This window comes from Condylura cristata, unplaced genomic scaffold (genome assembly GCF_000260355.1).
Source record: "Condylura cristata isolate star-nosed mole 26May11 unplaced genomic scaffold, ConCri1.0 scaffold00011, whole genome shotgun sequence".
Classification (NCBI taxonomy): Eukaryota; Metazoa; Chordata; class Mammalia; order Eulipotyphla; family Talpidae; genus Condylura; species Condylura cristata.
Window position 1 is genome coordinate 57,373,816 of NW_004567112.1, and position 22,697 is coordinate 57,396,512.

General features: G+C 50.0%; 2 protein-coding genes across 2 annotated transcripts in view; one reads left to right on the top strand and one right to left on the bottom strand.

The window, feature by feature from the left end:
• UBE2L3 (ubiquitin-conjugating enzyme E2L 3) overlaps positions 1–3,119 on the bottom strand; it is a 49,140-nt gene extending 46,021 nt beyond the window's left edge. Inside the window, exon 1 of the mRNA XM_004680941.2 lies at positions 3,049–3,119. Coding sequence (XP_004680998.1) covers positions 3,049–3,075 — 27 coding nt within the window. The 5' untranslated portion in view covers positions 3,076–3,119. The remainder of the gene's footprint in view (positions 1–3,048) is intronic.
• An 8,245-nt stretch (positions 3,120–11,364) lies between these two features.
• Positions 11,365–16,275, top strand: LOC101629528 (RIMS-binding protein 3A-like). The gene has a single exon (XM_004681105.1). It carries the CDS (start codon positions 11,365–11,367, stop codon positions 16,273–16,275), a length of 4,911 nt encoding a protein of 1,636 aa, XP_004681162.1.
• The last annotated feature ends 6,422 nt before the right edge of the window (positions 16,276–22,697 follow it).

Genomic DNA, 22,697 nt, shown 5'->3' on the forward strand with positions numbered 1-22,697 from the left:
TGGTGGAAGTGTGAGGAACAGACAGACCCAGCGAAATACACTGCTGAGGGGAGCCATAGGGCAGGTCAGGAGAGGCCTGCCATAGGCTGAGAATCAAACTTGCCTTTGTGGACAGCTTCACAGTGTTGTGCTTCAACCACTTGAGCCACCAGAGAGGGCAAATGTTTTTTAAGTTACTTTATCATACTTTGCCTAAAATAACCATTCAGTACAACATATGCAAATCATTTGCTTTTAATCATGTATTTTACACTAGCTGCATTGTTACAACAAACCCTGATTCCCAGTATTCTGAAAATTTTTTTTAATAATATAAGTTTATTTTTACATCATTTTGTACATTTTTTTCCTGAAAAATATTTTTTGAGGAAATCTAAAGTTCTTTAAGATGTGATTCATTTCATTGTTCAACATCAGCTTATTTTTTTCACCATTGAAAAACTCCCCTTTAAAAAAAATTCCTTTTATCCTACCCTATGTGGTAATCAACCTGCATCTTTTATAAAAAACTAAACAGTGTTAAACATTGAGCCAAGAAACAAGCATTCCCTACTGAATTGAAAGAATTTCAATCCCTAACTCAAAAAAACACATTCTTCCATTCATCCTTAGAGTAAGAATGAAGGCAGAATGACAAAGGGCATGGAACCTGGGATTTGGAAGCAGGGAGATTTAGCATCACATTTCCCCCCCACCTTAGGTAACATCCAACCTAAACATCCTACCTAAATTTCACAGTTTCCTCACTTGTGAAATAAAGATAGCAATAAACTTTGTTACTGAAAAGATAAGAACTATGTAAAACATGAAGCACTCACTAAGTACTCAGTTAAGTTCACATTTTGCCTGCGTGCCAATGTTTTGGAACAACAAAATCAAAAACTACAGTAAGGTCCCTCTTAGCCCTCTGGGAGCCTGGGAACACCAAAATAGGTCAACTGGGCTAGACTGGGGATACCAGGATAAATTAGATCAAAATCCCTCTCCTTGAGTAACTCAGAGTTGGTAAGAAAAGTCAAGCCTAACACAAATCAGACTGTGTGACAAGAACTCAAAGAGAAACATAAAGAGTGCTGTGGTCAAACAAAGGAAGGAACAGCCATTCTGAAGGGGGAATGGAGTAAAGGTCTCACAGAATAGCTTGGTTTTGGAGTTGAAACTCAGGAGTCCCCTGGGAGAGAAGAGAGGAAAGCAGGGAGGTAGCCAGCCTATCTCAGGCAGAACAAACAGCCTGTGCTAAAGACCACCTAACAATTAATAGCAGGAGGCTTTGGAGTCAGAACTTAAGTTATCTCACCCTAACAAAGTGTGCCCAAGTCACAGAATCTCTCTGTATTACATTTTTTTAATCTACAATACAGAAATAAAACTGTCTATTTCACAGAAAGGATTAAACATGGTAATGCGTGTAAAGTACAAAGCTACACAGAATAAAAACTCCAGAGATCATGTACCTAGAGTAGGTGTAAGGACAGTGAGAAACCAAGGAGCAGGAGGTATGACTAACTATTTTCAGGCAGTATAAGAAGGGTCTTGTGTGCCATGTAAGAAGTTAGGGTTAAGTGCTAAACAAGAATTTTTTAATAGGAAGTAAAAGGATGAAATATTTGCTTTAAAAAGGAACTCTAGAGTCCCTGAAGGAAAGTCAAGAGAGAGAGCACACTGGAGGGGACCTGAGAGATGAAGTTATAAATTCAAGTAATTTTAGTAAGATCTAGAAGAAGAGCATACACTCAGGAACTTTTTCTAAAGTAAAACCTATGCAAGGCTTAATGAATGACTGCATTTTTGAGGATTAGAGTAGGGAAATAAATGAATAACAGTCCTCTCATCTGGATGACTGGGTATTCTAATGGCGGTGTCTGAGAAGAGCTAGGACGCTTGAAGTTGGCTGACTGTTCTTTTGTGACCATTTCTAATTCAGTTTTATTAAGTTAAATGTCTCTAGCCTTCTGTGAACAAAAGAAAGGTAACGTTCCCAGGGAGAGGAGGCCCAGAGGCTCCGACTAGTTCAATGTTTAATTCTGTCAGGTGCTGCTGGGCCCAGAGGCAGCCCCAGTTTTAACGCCCCTCAAGAAACCAACTCCTGGGCCCAGCAACTCACAAACGTTTGTTGGCGAGGGGGGCTCCGGAGATCGCCCGACAAACAAACGCGGTGAAAGAACTGAGCCAGTTTAGCATCTGTGTTCCTCACCAAAGGAGCCAATTAGCAAGAAGGCATCCCTCTGCACTCAACACACAAAGTACCAAGTTATCGTTATAAACTTAGGCCTGTTTTGATTTTTCAACCCATAAAGCCAACTCTCACCCCACCCCCCAAAATGGCACAGTGTTTCTTCAGGGATCAGAGATCGAGGCGACAAAGTGGTGGAAAGATAACGAGACTGGGAAGGAGAACCGCGCCGCGACCCTGCTCGACCCTACACCTTCCAGAAGTTGGAACTTGACCGCTGTGTGACTCTGCAGTCACAAGGCGACAGTTTGCTAAGGGCTAGGGCAATTTCAAACGACCCACGAACAAACTAACCTAACTTTCGTCTCTCGGTCTCCCTCTCTGCCCAACCTTGGCCTCTCGGCCTCCCTAGCTGCGGCCCCGCCGAGCCAGGCTCCGGACACCGGCGCGCTGCGGCCCAGGGCGGGGCGGCTCCGAGGCGCGGGCTCCGGCCGGGGATCCGGTGCTCAGGCCTTTCCCGCGGCACCCGGTTTGGGGCTCCGGTTAGGCCTCCACATCAACGTAAAGCCGGGCCCGGGAGGCGGCCATTGCGAGGAAGGGGCCCCGGCCGGGCTCTTGGCGGAGAACAGTTAGATGCCCCAGGCCGGGCGGAGGGACCAGCGGTGGCTCCCTGCGCGGCCTGGAGCTCCCGCCCAGGCTGAGGCCTAGGTAGCCCGGTTTTCTCTCCTCAGCCCGCGCGTGGTCCAGAGAGAACGGCATGACCACGCAGAGCGGAAGCCCTGGTGACGGCGCCCGGAGGAGCCCGGGCCTGCCGCTAGGGCCCCGAAGCCGGGAAGCCGCCCCCCGCCCAGCCGGCGCCGGAGAATGGCTTTTACCTTCATCAGCCTCCTGCTGGCCGCCATCTTGAATCTGGTGCTGCTGCTTTCCCAGAATGCATCGCGGTCGACCAGGCGGCTGGAGCCCCCGCACTTCCTGGAGCGGGGGGAGGGGTGGCGGGGCGTGGCGAGGCTGGGCTGACCGTACCGGCTTAGTGCCGGCTGCGTCTAGGCTATAGCACCGCGAGCGCTGAGTGAACTCTGGCAAACAGGACTAGGGATACCTAATTTTTATAGGATGTTCATCCCGGTGGCAATTACAAACAGTGCCTGGCACCTAGTAGGTGCTTAAGGTCATTGAATAACCAAGATTACTTCAGGCCCTACTAAGTACTGTAAAGAAAACTGGATGATCATAATGTGACTTTTTACTAGAAGGTGGGAAATGTCACTGAAGAGAACTGGTAATATTTAACACTAGAACCTACAGAATGCTTTGAAACCACCCTATGGGGTGGTTACCACTAACAGTCCCATTTGGTACCATAGAGAAGGCCAATGATTTGCCCAAGGTCATACCGCTAGCTAGAAGCAGAACCAGACTCTTGTTCCAGACTGGGCTGCAGGCTCCTATGGCAACGGTGGGAAGGAGGCTGAAAGGAGGCAAAGGGGGGGCTCTCCCAAGGCTCAACCCTCCACTGCATTCCTGGCCAGGGAGGTGACCCACATGGTGTGTCAGACCTCTCCTGACCTACCCACTGTTCCCCTCTGCAGCCTTTCAGCCAGTCTGCCTATTCTGCTCCCCACGGTCTCTGGTGAATTCTCTCTCACACACACACCTCTGGCCTGTATGCATAAATAAATAAACCTTTTTAAAAAAGAAGAAAAAGAAGAGGTCGTGGCCATCTAGAAATAAATTAGAAATGAAAGGAATGGGAGAGGTTCGACTCCTCTTTGAGCTATGAGAAACTTTCAGTATACATGAGTAGTGGAAAGGTAATCGGGTGCTAGTGTTTAAAAGGAAAACTAATTGAAGAATGGAGAGTGGAGGCAGGTAGGGGGACATGAAACAGAGCAGGGATGATTTGGAAGCCTGTTACAACTACCAAAGCAAAGAGGTGAGAGTGTTTTAGATGGTAATGGCATTGGTTTTCCTTTGAAAGAAGAAAAGAAAGGAGCACTGGAGATAACATGGTTGGAAAAGGACTGGCTTTCCACAGAGCATCCCAAGTTCGAGATGGGAAGAGAGCAGAGGAGAAACCAGATGAAAAGCCTCATGCAATCAGGGATCCTGTGTGCCTTTCATGTCCCCTCAGGACTGCCCACGCACATGGTGGATGCTCAATAAACATTTGGCAAATGCAGAAGAGACTTCTCAATTAGTTTCCTAGAGACTTGGGGCACTTGACAGCCTGGTCTGGGGACTGACTCCATGGTCCTAGTTGTGCATTTTGCCTGGTGCTGAATGGTCTCAGGTCAAAGAACATAACTGCCATGGGAATTACCCCCCTCCTCCCACTATGAAGAACAACAGAGGGAAAGGGTTCTTGCCCTAAAGAATTCCAAGGTTTTCCAAGCACAACTCACACCGCTGATATTGACATGACAAACAAGTGCCAAGAACTATCCACTGCTGCAGCATTTTCAGCAACCTCACTATTCCCCCTGCAAGATGACTCCCTTACACCCACTTAGAAGATGGGGAACCAAGGCTTTGAGTGGCAGAGTACCACTGTTAAACAAGGACACAGGAAATGTGCCCAGTTCCAGTGGAAAGGCCCGCTTAGTCTTTGAGGCCCTTCTTTTGCTCCAAAACCTTTACTGTGCTTGCAGCAGATCACACCACCTGCCTCTGCTCAATCAATCCTGTTTATCTGGACTTGGCCTTTCCATGCCACCTCCTGAGCTTTCCATAAGAACTAGCCTCTTTTTCCTCATGCTCCTGGACTCCAAGCTTTCCTGCTTGACCCTATCATATGCTGTTCTTTCCCCCAATCAGCATGTGGTCCTGGATTCCCACCTGCTAGGTTCTAAGAAGGTGATACAAAGGTTGTACCTGCCCTCAAGGAGCTCACAGCATCTTGTTAGGCACCAAGGAAATGAGAAAAGGTGGTGAGGGCTTGGTGAAGTGAGGGGGGCTCAGAGGAGGGACTTGATAGAGGGTAGGAGGGGCCAAGCATTAAAGGGGTTCTTCAGCAGGTGAGACTACAAGACACATTGAAGGGAAAAGGAAGGGCCTGTACTGAGGCAGCCAATTGGCAATGAGTAACTTACACTGAATACAGATGACAATGGCCTGGCTCTGGGTGCTGGACATACACACTGCCACATTCATTGGCAACATATAACAGTGCTGAGGTCCCAAAAGAAGTAGCTTACCCTCAATACCTAGCTGGGAAGCAAGGTTCTAGGCGTTAGATCCCAATCTGATCTGTGCAAGTGAGATTCTGCTTTGACCTGCTAGCACAAGTCCTCTTGTCTACATCTATCCCTTCCTTCAACCAGTGCTCCAGCCACATTGGACCCTCTGCCTCTCACCATGCTGCTCCCTTTGCCTGTGATGCCTTTGTCATCCCTGTCCCAAGACTCTATATCCACCTGACAAGTGTTACTCATTTCTAAGGACTTTATTACCATGTTCAGTTGGATAATTTGTCATCTGCTGCATGATGGGCTCCCACAAGTATGAATGCAATTCACTGGCTCTCCTAGTTATCCTCTGAGATCCAAACTGTTATCAGCTCCATTTACAGAGGAAGAAACTGAGACTCAAAGGGCCAAGCAACCTTTTCTCAGAGACTCAAGCTCAAGTCTGCTCTTGGACTTTCTGGGTTAAACCAAGGTTGGGGAAGCCCAGACAACCTAAAGAGCCCTACACTTCTCTCCTCCCTCTCTCCCTTCTACTCTCTCCTGTTTTTCCTCCTTCTAATCTACCTTTCTGTCTCCCTCCTTCCTTCCATCTTTCCTCTCCCTTTCTTACACCAACCCCACTGGAGGTTCTCTGTGCTTGACGAATGAAAAATTTAATTCAGTGTGTGAACTCCATCTTGCCCTGACAAAGAGTTGATGAAGGGCAATCCCCTGACTAGAGCAATGGCCAAATGATTGCACAAATGGTTATCACCACAGGTGTCAGTGGGGAGATGAGTAACGCTCATGTTTCAGGTTGTAGAGTTAGGGGGGTGATTTGGAATAGGTTAAAAGTGGAGAGACGCCAGGGCCCTCCCTGGCGTCACAGTGGGTTAAAGCACAGCAAAAATGGAGAGAAATAGAGAGGGAAAAGAGGTCTATCTGGCAACAGTGCATAGCCAGAAGTGTGATGCTGTCTTTTTGAAGATTTATTTCTTCATGCATACGAGAACTGGGGTACAGATCTGAGGTGCAGGGGTGTGGGCTGAGAGGATTCACCAGGGACAGAGTAGGTAACAGAAGAGGCAGATCTACTGAAATACACTGTAGAAGGGAGCAGCGGGCAGGTCAGGAGAGGTCTGCTGCGCCATGTGGGTCACGTCTCCCTGACTGTGGATCAAAGCATGCTGCCGTGGCTGTGGATAGCTTCAAAGTGTGCCCGGGGAGGCCCCGTGCAGTTTTCTTATCTGGAGTGGACAATACTAGCCTCCCTGACTATGATGAGGACTCAGGGACAAGGTCTGCAAAGTACTGGTGTGGGCAGGCTGCTCGCCCACAGAGGCACACCCCTTGGGAGCTGTCCAGGCAAGAGGCCAATTTAGAGCCCCATCCATAGAGCTGGCAGCTGGTACAGCCTGCTTCTCCCTACCCAGAGGGTATAGACTGACCCCACAAGGAAGTGGAGGTAGAGAATAGCATGGTCTCTCACCAGTATCTGCCCTGATGAGGGAAGGTCAGTGTTGGAGGTGCCAAACCTCCCCACCTCCTGGAGTGAAAAGACTTGGCTGAGATGCTCCCTTTCTGAATCACTGTTTTGCACGGAGAATTATAAGCTGAATACCAGGAGGGGTGCGGGATGGCACAGTGGGCATGTGTGAGGGTTGCAGGAAGTCTGAGTGCAGAGGCCTGGGGACTTGCAGGTCAACGTGCTTGAGATCCAACTCAACTTTGGGCAGTTCTCATGCCTGAGGCTGCCTCTGCTCTTGAGCAAGACTGCTTTGGCAGTGGTCTTTCTCCCCTCTTGCCATGCGTGCATTCCCAGCACCTGCTCAAACTCCAAGTGTACTACAAACTTACCATATTTGCATTTCAGCTCTATGTCCTCCTTTAGACTGTAAACTCCACAAGGACAGAAGCCAAACCTGGCCAGGATGCCTTTGTTTTCTTTGATCATGCATTTTTTTTAGCACCTGCCATATACCGGGCACTGTTCTAAACTCTGAGAAAACAGCAGAGAACTGACAGAAAGTTTGTTGAACTAAAAGTAAAGGAAGCAGAGTAGAAACCTGGGACTACTATAGTGTAGGTGTTAGAAAGCCCCAAGTAGACCCTCAGAATGGAGTCCACAACCCCCACTGTCAGGCAAACTCTGCAAAGCTCAGGGCTAGTGTGGCAGAACTGCCAGTCCAGGCTGGTAGGGGCGGGATATGAATCAGACTGCTCTCCAGACCCCATGAGCACATGGCCCAGAGGTCCCAGACTGGCTCTGTGGGGAGAGGCAGCATGGAATACAAGGTTGTAGACTCAATAGATAAATTTGTTTCTAGGAGCACACCAAAAGCCTTCCTCAGCCCTGATAAGAAACAATCATGAGTGCTTGTGTCTTATTGAAGCAGGAGGTAGGGACAGTGTCTCTCCTTCAGCTCATCCTTTCCTCCTCTCCCCCAAGAGTCCTACAGAATTTTCCAGGACTTTCCCTGTAGTCCTCAGGAACCCAGTTTGAGTACCACTCATATAATCCATTTCATTGATATTGTAAATAAGACAATAGAGACTTGAGGAAGGTGACATGGTGAATCAATGCTGGTGGTTGCTCTTGCTGAGCTCAGAGTGGATGGGGGTGACAGGCAGGTCATCACTGGTAATCATTGCACAAGGTGACAGAAGCCCAGCCCTAGGAAAGCCCTGGTTTGTTCATCCACTCAGCCACACACCAGAATACCTTGGACATGTTGTGGGTGGTGTTAGTACAGCTTGCTGCTGGATGGTGGGTGACTGTGGGGTTCTGAAAGACTCACCGCAGAGTCTTGCTGTCTGGCGACAGCTTAAGTCTCTAATGTCACTGGTGGATGCCTCCTGGAGACTACATCAGGACATCCAGGCCAGGGAGCCCCACCCACCACCTTGAAGTATCAATCAGCTCTGTCACACTTGACCATGTGCCCTGGCAAGCCACCAACAATCCCGTGCTGCAGGGCTTCTTCTGTCAAATATATCTGTGATGAGTATTCCAAAAGATAACCTCCCTGTTGCTATAACATCTAGTGACCTCACACCTGTTCAAGGCTAAGATCACCTCTATCTACTGCCAAGTGGTACCTGACTTGAGATGGGAGGTAAGCAGACCAGGGACCTTGGTGCCTTGGCACCTTCCCTACCTGTATGACCTTACATCCCTCTTCCTCTTTCCTGGGAAGAGACTTCACTTATACATTTCCTGGGCCCATTTTGGGTCCACTCAAATACAAATGTGTATTAGACATGTCCCTGAGAAGTGGGGTGATTATATCTATTACAGGGGCTGTAAAGTTCCAGGGAGGCCAGGACAAAACAAAGGATGAGACAAAGATCATGGTTAATAGTAATTGAGAGCACAAAATTTGGTTTTGTTGGACCCACTTAAGAAGCCCTTGAGCAAAACTTGATCCACTGGGGCTTGAAACTTCTAATCTGTAAAATGGGTGGTTTAAATAAAGTATGGTAAGCACTGCACATTGCATATAGTAAGTGCTTCATCTGCAGTGGGCATTGTGATTTTGTCAGGTAAAGTAGATATTCCAGGCAAGGGAACAACACATGCAAAGGGCCAGAAGCCCGTTGCTCCTGAAAGAAGCTTTTGAGGGTTCAGACCAAGCATGGAACGGAAAGAAGAGAATCTGTACACACTTCAGTGCATCTCCCATTGCATATCTAGCCTTTGGTCAATAGAAATCCAGTGTTCCTTCAACCCCAACTCTGGGAGGCCAGTTCTATCAACACTTCTTGTGTAGAAGGTGAGAGGAGTAAAGTAACCTGCCCCCGTCACTCAACCAAAATGTGGTGGAGTCTGGATAGACATCCTGGTTGCTGAGGTTTTCCACCTGCCATGAGAGTGAGTCCTAAGGAGCATAGAAAGTACCTGTCCTTCTTCCACCATGGCAGCCATCTCTGGTCTCAGCCAAAGCCCTTCTTGCAGACCTGAATTTCTCTAGCTGTCAAAGAGGACTAGGATTCAAATGAGTGAACTGCCAACTAAGGAGCATTGTTTTATTCTGGCTACTGAGTGTACTCACCTCATTGAAACCTCACAAGTAAAGGAATTGGATGCTCAGACTTTTCTCTCAGAGAAGTCAGAGAACTCTGCAAGGTCACACAGCCCATGATGGGGCTGTATTGTTAGCTCACTTTATGGACGAGGGATGAAAATGGCACAGGAAACTAAAGAACTACTAAAGACATGCTAGCTCTAACCATCATGGCCTTTGGAGAGCCACAGAAAGTTCTCTGGTCTTATTGTCTCCAGCAAGGTGGCAGGGGGACCCAGTGGGTCCTACAAGGGCCTCTGGCTTTACCTTTTGGAGAAGCAGCCAACCCAGGACACTCATGGATCAAATCAAAGGGCAGGTTATGCCAGGTCTCTGTTCTTTTTTCTTTTACCCCTCTCCTTGCCCTTCCACTAGAGAAGCCCTTCACTCCAGGTTCTACTTGACCATCTTCATATATATAAAGATGGTCAAGATACACACACACACACACATATATATCTTCTTATATATATATCCATCTGTATATATATATATATATATATATCCATCTATCTCTCTATCTATATCTTCTTATACATATAATTAAGCTAACATTGGTTTACAACACTGTATATGATACAGAAATATGGAATCCCACCTCTTCAGGTGTGTGTTACCACACCACACCCACCATGAGGGCACCCATAATCCTCCACCATAATACATTGCCCCTCTTTCTTCTTTACCTTCCCCTTCCCCTCCCCCTCTGATGCCCTCAGTTTTACAGTGGACCTGCTTCCTTTCACAAATGTGAAATGTGATCCTCCCCATGGAATACCTCCCCTCTCCCCCACCACCATCACGAGAAAGACCTCTGTGACCCTGAGATTGGGCAGATGGAGTAGAAGTTTATAGATTTGAATTTCCACTTAGCTACTTTTGAGTTGTGTGGTCATAGAGAAGTCTTCATCTCCTGGAATGCTCTCCCAGGATGATTGTAAATTAACAAGAAAACACAGGTCAGGGAATTGAACCTCAATGGAGTCTTTCCACTTTCCTGTCTTCCTGGGTTCTGTCCAGGCTGTGGGCTCAAGACTTCTCATTTGTAAAATGGTCACAGTATGTATGCAAGTGTTGAAGCACCACAGGGGTCCTTGAAAAGGTCCACCACTAGGATCCTATAGCCCAGGACTGATTTCCAAGTTTGGGCATATCCTGTTGTAGATGCTAGTCATTTAGTATCAAATGTGCCAACTGAACCCATGGCCAGGTGGGGCCAGGTCAGCCCATTTCCCATCCATGATCTTGTCCCACACAGGGAGCCCTTTTATCCAGACCCAGGATAGTGACCTGGGCTTCCAACTGGGTGCGTTGGCCTGACAGGGATTGTGCCTAGGAGAGTGCCATGTGCCACAAAGGATATAGGGACAGGCATGGGGCCAAAGAAACTCTGGGCGTCCTAGACAGAACACAGCCAAGGTTGAACAAGGTATAGAAAGCTCAGCCTTTTTATTTATTTGTTTATTTATTTATTTATGCATACAAGAACTGGTGTACAGGCCAGAAGTGGGAGGGTGTTGAAAGGATTCACCAGAGACAGAGTGGGGGTGCAGAACAGGCAGATCTACTGAAACACATTGCTGAGGGGAGCAGCAGGTGGCCAGGAGACGTCTGCCACGGCCATGTGGGCCACCTCCCTGGCTGGGGATCGAACTCGTGTTGCAGTGGCTGTGGATAGCTTCATAGTGCTGTGCTTTTTTCATAGTGCTATTGCGCCACCAGGGAAGGCGGGTGCCCAGTCTTCCCAGAACAGAGTGAGAGCTAGTGCACCCACGGTAGTGCGAGCTGAGGGGGTGGGGAAAGATGCCAAAGGCGGAAGAGGCACGAGGAGACACTATAACCCCCCAGCCTCAGGGCACCGGAAGGGGCACGCGGGACGGTTGGCCGCGGCCAGGGCGGCGGCCGTTGGCGAGTGGTGGCCTAGGCCAGGCGAGGTCAGGTGCCTGGCCAAGTAGGGACCACCATGACCAAGGACTCGCCTAGCCCTTCGGGCGGCAGCCGGGTGACATCCAAGAAGCCAGGTAGCTCGGTCCCGTCAGCGGCAGTGCTGGAGGAGCAGAGGCGGGAGCTGGTGAAGCTGCGAGCCGAGCTGGAGGCCGAGCGGGCACGCGGGCGGGCGGAGAGGCGGCGCTTCTCAGACCAGACGCGCCAGCTGCGGGAGGCCGCCGAGCGGGAGAGACAGCAGTTGGCTGACCATCTGCGCTCCAAGTGGGAGGCACAGCGCGGTCGGGATTTGCGGCAGCTGCAGGAAGATATGCTGCGGGAGCGCGAGGCCGAAATCCGGCAGCTGCTGCGCTGGAAGGAGGCCGAGCTGCGGCAGCTGCAGCAGCTGCTGCACCGCGAGCGTGACGGCGTCTTGCGCCAAGCCCGGGAGCTGCAGCGCCAGCTGGCAGAAGAGTTAGTGAGCCGCGGCTATTGCCGCGCGGGGGCGCCCGAAGTCGCCGCAGCTCAGTGCCACTGTCGCTTGCAGGAGGTGCTGGCCCAACTCCGCTGGGAGACCGACGGCGAGCAGGCCTCGCGCATCCGCCACCTGCAGGCGGCGCTGGACGTGGAGCGCCAGCTTTTCCTCAAATATATCCTGGAGCACTTCCGTTGGCCCCCGGCTTTGCCGAGTCCCCCCCAATCTCCAGCAGTGTGTTCTTCTGAACAGCCGCACCCCGAGACGGCCAGCGACTGTTGTGGTCTCCCGAAGTCCGCCTGTCAACTGGAATCCCTCGACAGCCCGAGCGGGGGCGTCCGGATGCGCTCCCGATCCCTAGATGTGGTGCCCGCCGAGTGCTGCAACTCCCCTGACAGCCTGCTGCTCACGCGTGCCAGCTCCCTTGACTCCTTGGCACCAGCGCGTTCCTGCTCACTCCACAGTACCCTGAGTCATGCCAAGAGCCCTGAATTCAAGGAGCCGGCCTCTTCTTCGAGAGAGGCCTCCCTGCTGAGTTCCCCAAGCCCTCCACCGCCGTCGCAGTCACCATCTTCGTCGGAGCGCAGGAGACCTAGCGACCGGCGAGAAGACTCCAGCAACCAGCCCTGCGAGACCCTGATCCCCTCGCCCGCGGGACTGGACTACCACGAGCTGGCAAAGCAGAACTCAGAACTGTCCGAAGTGTTGCAAGTTCTGGCGCGCCGCTGCGCTGGCCTGCAGAAAGAGAACAGGCAGCTGAGGCGCGCAGGCTTCTGCGAAGAGACAGAGGAGAAGGTAAAGCGGCTCAAGGGGAAGCCCGCAGAGCTGACGGGTCTGGCACGGCGCCTAGAAGACCGGGCCCGCAAGCTCCAAGAAACCAACCTGCGGGCTGTGAGCGCGCCTGTGCTAGGCGAGAGCCGCGCGAACCTGGAGCTGCGCCAGATCTTCGCACGCCAGCGTGCCCGAGACTTGTCAGAGCAGGCCAGTGCGCTGCTGGCCAAGGACAAGCAAATAGAAGAGCTTCGGCAGGAGTGCCACTTACTGCAGGTGAGCATCGCTTCGGGCCTCGACAGCCCGCACCCTGGAGGTGCTGCCACCCCTGTCCAAAGGCTCAAAGTCAATGACTTGGAGCGGCTGCAGCGCAAGTCCCAGTGGGAAGTGCTGCGCCTGCAAAAACAGCTAACGCTGCAGCAGGGTAGAGGAAGCTCCCGGGCAGAGGCGGGCTGCCAGAGCGCACCCTGTGAGAAGACGCAGCGCCAGGTGCAAGAGCTGGAGCTAGAGTTGGTCGCGCGGCTGCGTGAGTGTGAGGAGCTGGGCGCCAAGGCAGTGGCAGCACGGAGGTGCTGTGAGGAGGCTGAGACGCAGCTGCAGGCAGCCCTACAGTCGGGCGCCTGGCAGGCGGAGGAGAACGCTCGGCTGCAGGCTCAGGTCGACTGGATGCGGAAAGTAGCAGCTGAAAACAACGACCTGCGTGGGCAGCTGGACCGCACGTGCCAGGAGCGCGACTCAGCCGGCTTGCTGACTGAGCAACTGCTGCAGCAGGCAGCTCTTGGGCAAGATAGGCAACAACAGCTGCAGCACGACCTGCAGAAGGCCCTGAATGAACTACAAGCTGCCCAGGAGGAGATACAGGCCCTGAAGCGGCAGCCCTGTCACTCTGCCAGTGACACCAGGGAGGTTGCCCAAGCCCTCATGTCCCAAGGCCTGGAAAGCCAATTGACCAACTTTCTGTCAGGGCCTGAAGACCAAGTACCATCACAGCCTAGCAGAGACAAACAAGAGAAAGGGCAAGCCTCCCTGCCAGAACAGCCACTTGCCCTTGTAGAGTCAGCCAGTGGTTCCCAAATACCCAACAGAGTCCCAGTAAGCCAACCTCTGGACTCTGGACCCCAGAGTAAGAAAACCAACTCCCAGTCAAACTCTTCTTCCGAGGTGGAATCCATGTGGGCCACGGTTCCATCGTACCCTACTCTGGACATGGACACAGCTAGTGAAGTGGATGATTTAGAACCTGACAGTGTAGCCTCAGCCCTGGAAGGGAGGGACTCAGAGGCCCCTGGCACCCCCATACGTAAGATCTTCCTGGCTCGCTACAGCTACAACCCGTTTGAGGGACCCAACAAGCACCCTGAGAATGAACTGCCTCTCATGGCTGGACACTATGTATATATCTTTGGGGACATGGATGAGGATGGCTTCTATGAAGGAGAGCTTGAGGATGGCCGGCGGGGGCTGGTGCCCTCCAACCTGATAGAGCAGATTCCTGAGAGTGATGTCCTGGGAGACCTGCCCCCAAAAGCCTCTGAACTTAGCCTCACTCATCTCTCAGTTGGGCAGGGCATAGCTTCAAAGGAAGACACTGGTCATAGCTTATTACCTGGGAAAGCCCAGGGAGCTGTGGATAGGGGACAGTGCCAGATGGTAGAGGCAGTTTCCAAGACAGAAGTGACAGTAGAAAGATCAGATGCCAAGTCTGAAGCTGACCAACCAGGCTTGGTGCAGAGTGTGGAGGAGCAGGGCTTTTCTGGGCCCATGCTGGGGGCCCAAGGAGTCTTTTGTGTAGTCCCCAAGCAACTACACCTACAAAGTGTTGCTAGCACATCAGCTGAGATCACCTGGGTATATGGCAGCAGCAGCTACCCCCATGTGGTATTCCTTAATGATCAGGAGCATGCTTTGGTCCCAGCAGGAGTGAGTTGCTATACTTTCCACTGCTTACGTCCTAGCACACAGTATCAGGTGCGAGTGGAGGTGCAGCTGCCGTGGGACTTGTTGCAGGTGCACTGGGAAATGATGTCCTCTACTATCACCTTTACCACACCCATGGCAGGACCTCCTGACCCACCTCTGGATGTTCTAGTGGAGCGCCATGCCTCAACAGGCCTCCTGGTGGTCAGTTGGCTCCCTGTGACCATTGATTCTGCTGGCTCTTCCAATGGAGTCCAGGTCACTGGTTATGCTGTGTATGCTGATGGTCTCAAGGTTGCAGAGGTCTCTGATGCCACTGCCGGGAGCACCATGTTGGAGTTTTCCCAGCTCCAGAGGCCACTGTTGTGCCAGAAGATTTCGGTGAGAACCATGTCACTTTGTGGCGAGTCCCTGGATTCGGTTCCAGCTCAGATCCCTCAGGACTGTGCGACCTGTCACCAATGGCCAGGCACCTGTCCTTTTAGTTACACCTGTGGTGATGTATCCACTTGCACAGTCACCTTCTCTGTCTGTCCTCAGAGGTTGGTGATGGCTCCCCTGAATGCCAAGGTTAGCCTACATACCCCTAGAAGCTGTGGGGAACCCCAAGCTGAATTCCCAGAAGCATCCCCTGAAGAACTCCCAGGGAGGTGGTCTCTGGTACCCAACCTGAATTCAGAAGAAGATTGTCTAGGTGTAGAGTCTGGCAGTCAAGTCCAGGGGCCCACAGAGGCCTGGAAGATGTCCAGAAAGGACCTGCTTTTTCAGAAGAATTGCCAAAGTCATAGGCCACCACATTCCAGTGGCCAGTCTGGCGGGGAAGAAAACCAGTACTGGCACATAGACACAAGCAAAAGTCATGCTCTGGGAATGATTCATCCATCCCCTGATGGTGGGTCCAGGAAAGAACCATGTCAGGAAAAGGCTTCCCTTGAGAAGAACCTTAGGCAAAAGCAAAATGCTCCAGTGTTCCTTTCCCCTCAGCTGGGTACCAGCCAACACTACAAATCTGACTTTAATGATATATTACAGGAGGAGACGGTACACTTTAGTCCCTGGTGCACAGAAAGGCAAGAGCAGAGAAAGGTGCTTAGAACCCAGATGCTAGAGTTCAAGAGAAAGGGCCAGCTCCGTGAGCACAGCTTGGCGCTGTGTCCAGCTCCACCCAGCAACGTCATTAAGATGTGCAGGCATGTCTCCCCACTAGAGATGGAGGCAGAGAGTCTGGCTACAGCATTTGTGGCTCTCTTTGATTATGACCCCCTGATGATGTCTCCCAGCCATGAGGCTGCAGAGGATGAGCTGACCTTCCACAAAGGGCAGTTGCCGAGAGTGTGGGGCTCTCGGGATGCCCGAGGTTCCTACCATGGTGAATGTAATGGGCAAGTGGGCAACACCCCTGGGCACCTGGTGACCAAATTGGAGATGGGCATGGAGCAGACTGATGGGAGGTGGCATTTACCAGCACAAGGACTCCTATCTTCTGTGACCCACCTTGATGACTTTGCAGGGCTCACCAATCCCCAGGACTCCTCCCCCATGTCCCAAGGGAAACCCAGGAGGACCCCACTATGGACTCCAAAGACTATGATTGCAACCTTGGACTATGACCCTAAGGATGCGCAAATAGGGGGCCGGGATACGTGCAAGTTGTCACTGAAGATGGGGGATGTGGTCACAGTCTATGGGCCTGTGGATGACAAAGGATTCTATTATGGGGAGTCAGATGGCCACAGGGGCCTGGTCCCAGCCCACCTGTTGGATCACATGGCCCTCCATGGAGAGTGAACAAGACTCCCCACAGGGGAGGTGTCCTCTGGCCACCTACACCCAGCCAGAGAAGCAAGCAAGTATTTGAACCCTTATTACTTTATAATTACCTTATTTCTGTTAGCACCATTACCCCACACTGCTGTGCTAAATCAGTGGCAGTGTCCAGGCATCCCTCAGCCTCCAAGAGCAGCGTGGCTCAAGTCTGAACTGATCTGTTTCCAAAAGAAATCAGAACAAGCACACCAGAGTCTGAAAGGCCATTTCAAGCCTGTTGCAAAACCTGGCAGGTATTTGGAGAAGTGCCTTTTTCTGTGGTCAGTTTGTATTTTCTGCAGGAGTTTTATGTTATCCATCCATTGTCTGTATGAAAGTCTCAAGAAAAGTCTGCCTCTTAAAAAAAAAAAGTGATCAGAATGTTATTTTTCTATCTTATGTTGAACCCCTCATTAAAATATTGATAGAAAAAAGAAAAATATTTTAGAAGTCAAAGCACAAGCAAGGGACACAAGCATGCCACTCCTCTCTCTCTTCTCTCCAGGGCTGCAGAAATGACTTCCCATCAGGGATAGGAGAGCACCCTCTCACTCTTCACAGTTCAGGGTCAACTAACAGGGATGGCTAGGGTCCAGTCAAGAACCAGAGCTGAGAAGCAAAGCCCCCCAACGGCTTGGCATACTCTTTCCCACAGGTGACACTAGTGTAAGCCCTAGGTGGAGGGTAGTTGTCACCCAGTTTAGATTCTCACTCTGCACCCTTTCCCTAGTGCATCCTGGGAAGGCATATCCATAGTTAGACAACTTTATTGAAAAACAGCCTGAGTTTCAGCACCCCCCCAAATCAGGCTGCTTTGCCTCCTACTGTACCCCCATCTCCCAGCCCCTTCTCCCCTGGGGTATTGATCTCCTCTGTTTCTGTTGCCCCATCTTTTTTCCCCCATGGCCACTGCCTTACCTTTCCAGCCATAGAAGGAAATGCTTGGAAGGAAATGATTGAGGCAGTATCTTTGGAGACTTGTAGACTGGATTTAGAGAGATCTACAACATTGTCCCTGAGGTTGAAAGTGGGAACAAGGCAGGGGTAGGCCTAGGGACTCTCAACCTGACATGCTCACTGCTGTCTTACCCTCAGACAACACAGGAACTAACACAGCAGCCATGCTGTGCAAGCACACATTTGCCACTCAGGTTTGAGGCTGTTGACCTTAGACCTCCCCTTCCATGCAGGGGCACAATCATCCCTTGCTTGTTTACAATCACCCATTTTTAAGTAAGAAAACAGGTTCAGAAGGGGGCCTCCCTGGTGTCCAAGGGTGTTGGAGCACAGCACTGCGAAGCTGTCCACAGACCTCTCCTGTCTTGCCCACTGCTCCCCTCTGCAGTGTATTTCAGTCAGTTCACCTGTTCTGCCTCTCACTCTGTCTCTGGTGAATCCTCTCAACATCACCCCTGGTACCTCTGGACTGTGCCCCAGTTCTTGTGTGCATAGATAAACAGATTTTTTTTTCTTTTTCTTTTAAAGCAGGCTCAGCAGGCTGGGACTGGCTTAGGGAGGCAACCCAGAATGGTTCACAATATATTTTTTCAATTGTGATCACATAGATACAACATTACTTTTTGCTTAGGCCCTTAGGGTCCTGGCAGGATGGAGAAATGTCATGTTCCTCTTACTGCCAGGAAGTTCCAGAGTCACTGGTGAGATCAAAAGTGGCACAGCAAACAGTACAAGAAAACTTCTTGAAGTCCAACTCCAAAGGCCAACACTTTCGGAGGCACTTCAGCAAAAGGAATTATGCTGGAAAAAGCAGAAGTTGAAACCAAAGAGCCAAATCCCGCCATCGGGAAGTGTACCAAGTGTCCACCTGGTCAAACAGCCAAAAAGTCAGTGTTTGTACCCAGTGGTTGGTTGTTTGACTCTTACTGAGGAAAATGATGGACGTTCTGGTTACCAGATTTGGTCTCAAATGTCATGCTGCTGGTGACAGTCTTATCATCACTTTAAGATTATCATAATAGCCAGTGTCACTCTATTGGCCTCATAGGCAAGAAGGAGAGACCAAGATTATAATTTTGATGGTGAAAACACAGTAGCAATAAATTTCACACACCAGCAAAAAATACATACAACATAAAATGTACCATTTCAACCATTTTTAGAATACAAATTGGCAATGTTAGTTACATTTACATTGGTGTGCAACCAATTTCCAGAACTCACTTCATCTTGCAAAGCTGAAAGTCTGCTCATTAAACAACTCCCCATTCTCATTTCTCCATAGCTCCTGATAACTTCTAGAGGCCTCATGTAAATAGATTGATATAGTATTTGCCCATTAGTGCCTTATATATTTAATACCCTGGGCATAATTTCCTTAAGTTTCATTCATACTGTTGCATGTATCAGAATATATATATATATATATATATATATATATATATATATATATATATATATATACATTATATGGATCTACCATATTCTACTTATCATAGCACTCATCCTTTGACAGACATTTGCTTGCACTGTTTTGGTTACTGTAAATTACCAAATACGGAGGTACAAATGTTTTCCCTCAACTTCACAAATTTTCAAACCATAAGATCCTTATGAGTTCACAACCCAGAAGAGACCCTGCCTGCGGGCTCAGGAGGGTGAGCAACAGGAAAACTTGTGCAAGTCAAGACAGTCTTGTTCCCCCCAGCTCCTTAGTGCCAGGTTGTGGGGATTGCTAGGGTGCCCAAGTATTGCAGGGTACAGGGCAGGAAAGTTTAGCAAGAGAATAGAAACTTTAATCTACGCACTTCCATAAGTAAAGACAATAACTATTCTATAAGAAACACAATGCAACCCAACATGACTATTAGCCTTATTAATCTATCATTTTTTTATCTAAATTTATATCCTCTCCTTATCATTAACCAAAACTACTCACCTTTTCTCCAACAGCTGCATGGTAGTTTCTGTCATGGCTATGAACAAGCATACCCACCCCTCATTCCAGCCCTCACCCTGCTTTATTTTTCTCCATAAGCCTCATCCTCACCTAGTGTATCATCTGTGGTTTCTCTATTGTCTATATTCCCACCCTGCACAATTGCTGCTAGCCAGAATGTAAGCCCCCAAAAGGAGAGGACCTCTTTGACTTGTTCAATGCCCAGTTTATGTAAGAGGGTCCTCAATAAAAGCATGTTGGATGAAGGAACAAGCAGTTTTTGACCATGCCCTGTATGTAACCCTTGGTCTAAGCTCCAGACATTCACACTAGGCAGATCTACCTTCTGCCTAGAGTAAGACATTGGCAGTAGAGGGAGGCCTTGCTAATTCAGGGAATTATATCTTTATTATTTTTAAATATTTTATTTATTTATGTGTACAGAACTGGAGTATAGGTCAGAGGTGTGGTGAGTGAGAGTATCACCAGAGACAGAGTGGGGAGCAGAACAGGCAGATGTACTGAAACACACTGTTGAGGAGAGCAGCAGGCAGGCCAGGAGAGGTCTGCTGTGCCATGTGGGTCATCTCCCTGGTGGGGGTTCGAACTTGTGCTGCAGTGGCTTTGAAGAGCTTCATAATGCAGTGCTTTAACCAGTTGTGCCACCAGGGAGAGCCCTCTTTTTTTTTTTTTTTTTTTAACCATGGGCAATGGAACAGGTGAGGGGATGATATTCTTTTTTTTTTTCTTTTTTTAAGATTTATTCATTCATACAAGAACTGAGGTACAGCCCAGAGGTGCAGAGGGTGAGAGGACTCACCAGAGACAGAGTGGGGAGCAGAACAGGCAGATGGACTGAAACACACTGTTGAGGGAAGAAGTGGGGAAGTGGGCAGGACAGGAGAGATCTGCTGTACCATGTGGGTCACCTTGTCTGGGGATCAAACCTGTGCTGCAGTGGCTGGGATAGCCTCACAGTGCCATGCCTTAACTCTCTGTGCCACCAGAAAGGGACTGTGAGGATGATATTCTTAAGTAAAATAAGGATGTGGATAACTGGCTCAGGACGAGGGAGGACTTGGAATCTCAGGAAGCTTTAGCACAGGAAGAGGGAAAGGATTGGGAGTAGGGTCACAAGCTGCCAAGGGTCTGCACTTCTATCACTTCTCGAAAGCTTCCTTTCACTGCCGCCAGGGGGCAGCCCCGGTGCAGTAAGAGTTGATCCCTAGGGACTGTCCACCAGCACTGAGCCGTCTGAGCCTGCTCAGGCCCAGAGTCCCAAAGTCTGGGTGAACAGAAAATATCTTTTTGCTTCTGCACGCTCAGGATTCAGACTTTGACCAGCCTTGTTTTCTCCACATCCTTTGTTCCACACTCTGGGAAAACCCTCACAAGCCTAAGGGAAACTTCTTCCAGTGGACTCAGGACCATAATTAGTCCCTAATGCTGACACCCAGGTGCAGAAAGGCCTCTGTCTTCACAATACTTGTACACCTCCTCCTCCAAATCCTAGTTTCTTAGAAGTTTTAGTGAATGAATAAAAAAGCCACACCTGGCTGCCTGGGGAAAGTAAGGTCACAGAACTATGGAGTTACTGGGTAGTCAACATGGTACCCAGTCAACTGGACCTGAGCCATGGTCCACCAGTGGGCATCTTCAAACCTCAATTTCCTCATCTATGTTGGATTGGGGACAGGGAAGCAGTGTTTTGTATGTCCTTAGCCCAGGGTTAGGACCCAAAGACATACCAAGAAAGGTGGAAGACATGGCATGGGAGTCTAGGTACTGGGGGCAGATGACTCCAGCTGGGTCCAGCTAGTCCTATCATACCCCCACCCCAGGGTCCTGAGAACTGAAGGCTTTAAGGGGACAGGGGGAAGAGAACACACAAGGCCTAGCAAAGACTGCAGGTTATGTAGCAATGGATGCTTGGTCCTAGGGCACTAGACTCCCTCCTGAACTAACTGGGTTACCTGGAGGCCAAAACCTGTCCAGGCCTGCCCAGGAGACAACAGGGATGGGAAGGCCAGCTGGCCACAGGGCAGAGGAACCTCCAGAGTGGGCAAAGGAGCAGCATCTGGAGAGTTTTAGACTTCTGTAACAAGGGTCACTGAGCCTATCTCGGCATTGTCCACTTCTGCCTAGGGGCCTCTAGTCAGGGCAGGTCTCTGCACCTCACCAGTCCTCCCCCACAGAGGAGTGTCTCTCAATCATTTCTTGTCATTGAGATCTTACTTCATACTCCCTCCAATGTTGACGTGGGTTACCCCCTTTCACAAACAAGAAGCCTGAGATTCAGTGTGAGGAGTAAAAACAGCTTCCCCAAAAAGCAGCATGAAGACAGTCAAGTGGCACTTTTCCAGCCACACTACCACCCACTTATTGTGGGGACCCATCCTGTTGGAGACCCCTATGACAGTCCACCTGCTTCCCTCTACTTCTTGGTGACTTGTTCCCTTCACCTTCTGCCACTGTGCATTTCCAAAAGGTAAGGTAAACCAATCAACTTCAGAGTGATTCTATGAAATCTGTGTTCACAGGACTCAATATAAAAAGCTCAGAGAGACTCCTGAGGCCCATTTTAAGCTCATTTCCAATTTTGGTCAAACCTTATTCTTCCTGACTCACCCCCATGGAAGTGGGATTTGGAGACTCAGTGGTGGGGCCTGGGAGATCAGGGGTTCCACCTAAGGGAGCATATGCTTGACCAAGTCTAGACTTGGGAAGCCAGGTGGCAATGTCTCTGGGAGCCTGGGCACAGAGGTCCTAGGGGCCATGATGGCACTGCTGACATTCCAGCTGGCCTGTCAGCTTCAACCAGCCCCTAAGCTCAGCACCCTTTCTCCCTGTCCTAGGGAGATCTAAAGGGAATCTGTTCTGGGCTGGAATGCCCTGTGTTAGGCAGTTCCCCCTTTCTCCCATTGTGTGCTGAACCCTCAGGTAAACTCCCTTACCTGACTACCTCACAGCCTGCTTAGCTGGACCTCCAGGACAATGCCCTCACTCTGGGGAGTCTCTGCTGACCAAGTTCCCTTGATCAGGGAACTTTGGCCAGAGAGTGTCCTCCTGGGGATTTGGTCCTTCTTGCTCAAACTGAGAGTGGGGTGAGGGCTGAATTTGAGTCCTGAACCACCCACTTCCTAGATGAGGATCAGGACCTAGGCATACCCACAATTCCCTCTTCCCTAAAATTGGCCTCCCATTTTTGCAACTTTTGCTAACATCTAAATTTATCTCAAAATAAATGGAAAAACTGGCGCGGCAGACCTCTCCTGACCCGCCCGCTGCTCCCCTCAGCAATGTACGTGGCTGATCTGCCTGTCCTGCTCCCCACTTTGTCCCTGGTGAATCCTCTTACCCTCCACATCTCTGGCCAGTACCCCAGTTCTGTATGAATAAATAAATAAATCTTAAAAAAAAAAAATACATCTGGAGCCCTCCCTGGTGGCGCAGCGGGTTAAAGCACAGCACTGAGAAGCTAAAGCCACTTCCGCATGAGTTCAATTCC

What these genes read in the sequence shown, in the direction of transcription:
- LOC101629528 (XM_004681105.1), top strand. Translation starts at nt 11,365, where the DNA reads ATGACCAAGGACTCGCCTAGCCCTTCGGGCGGCAGCCGGGTGACATCC.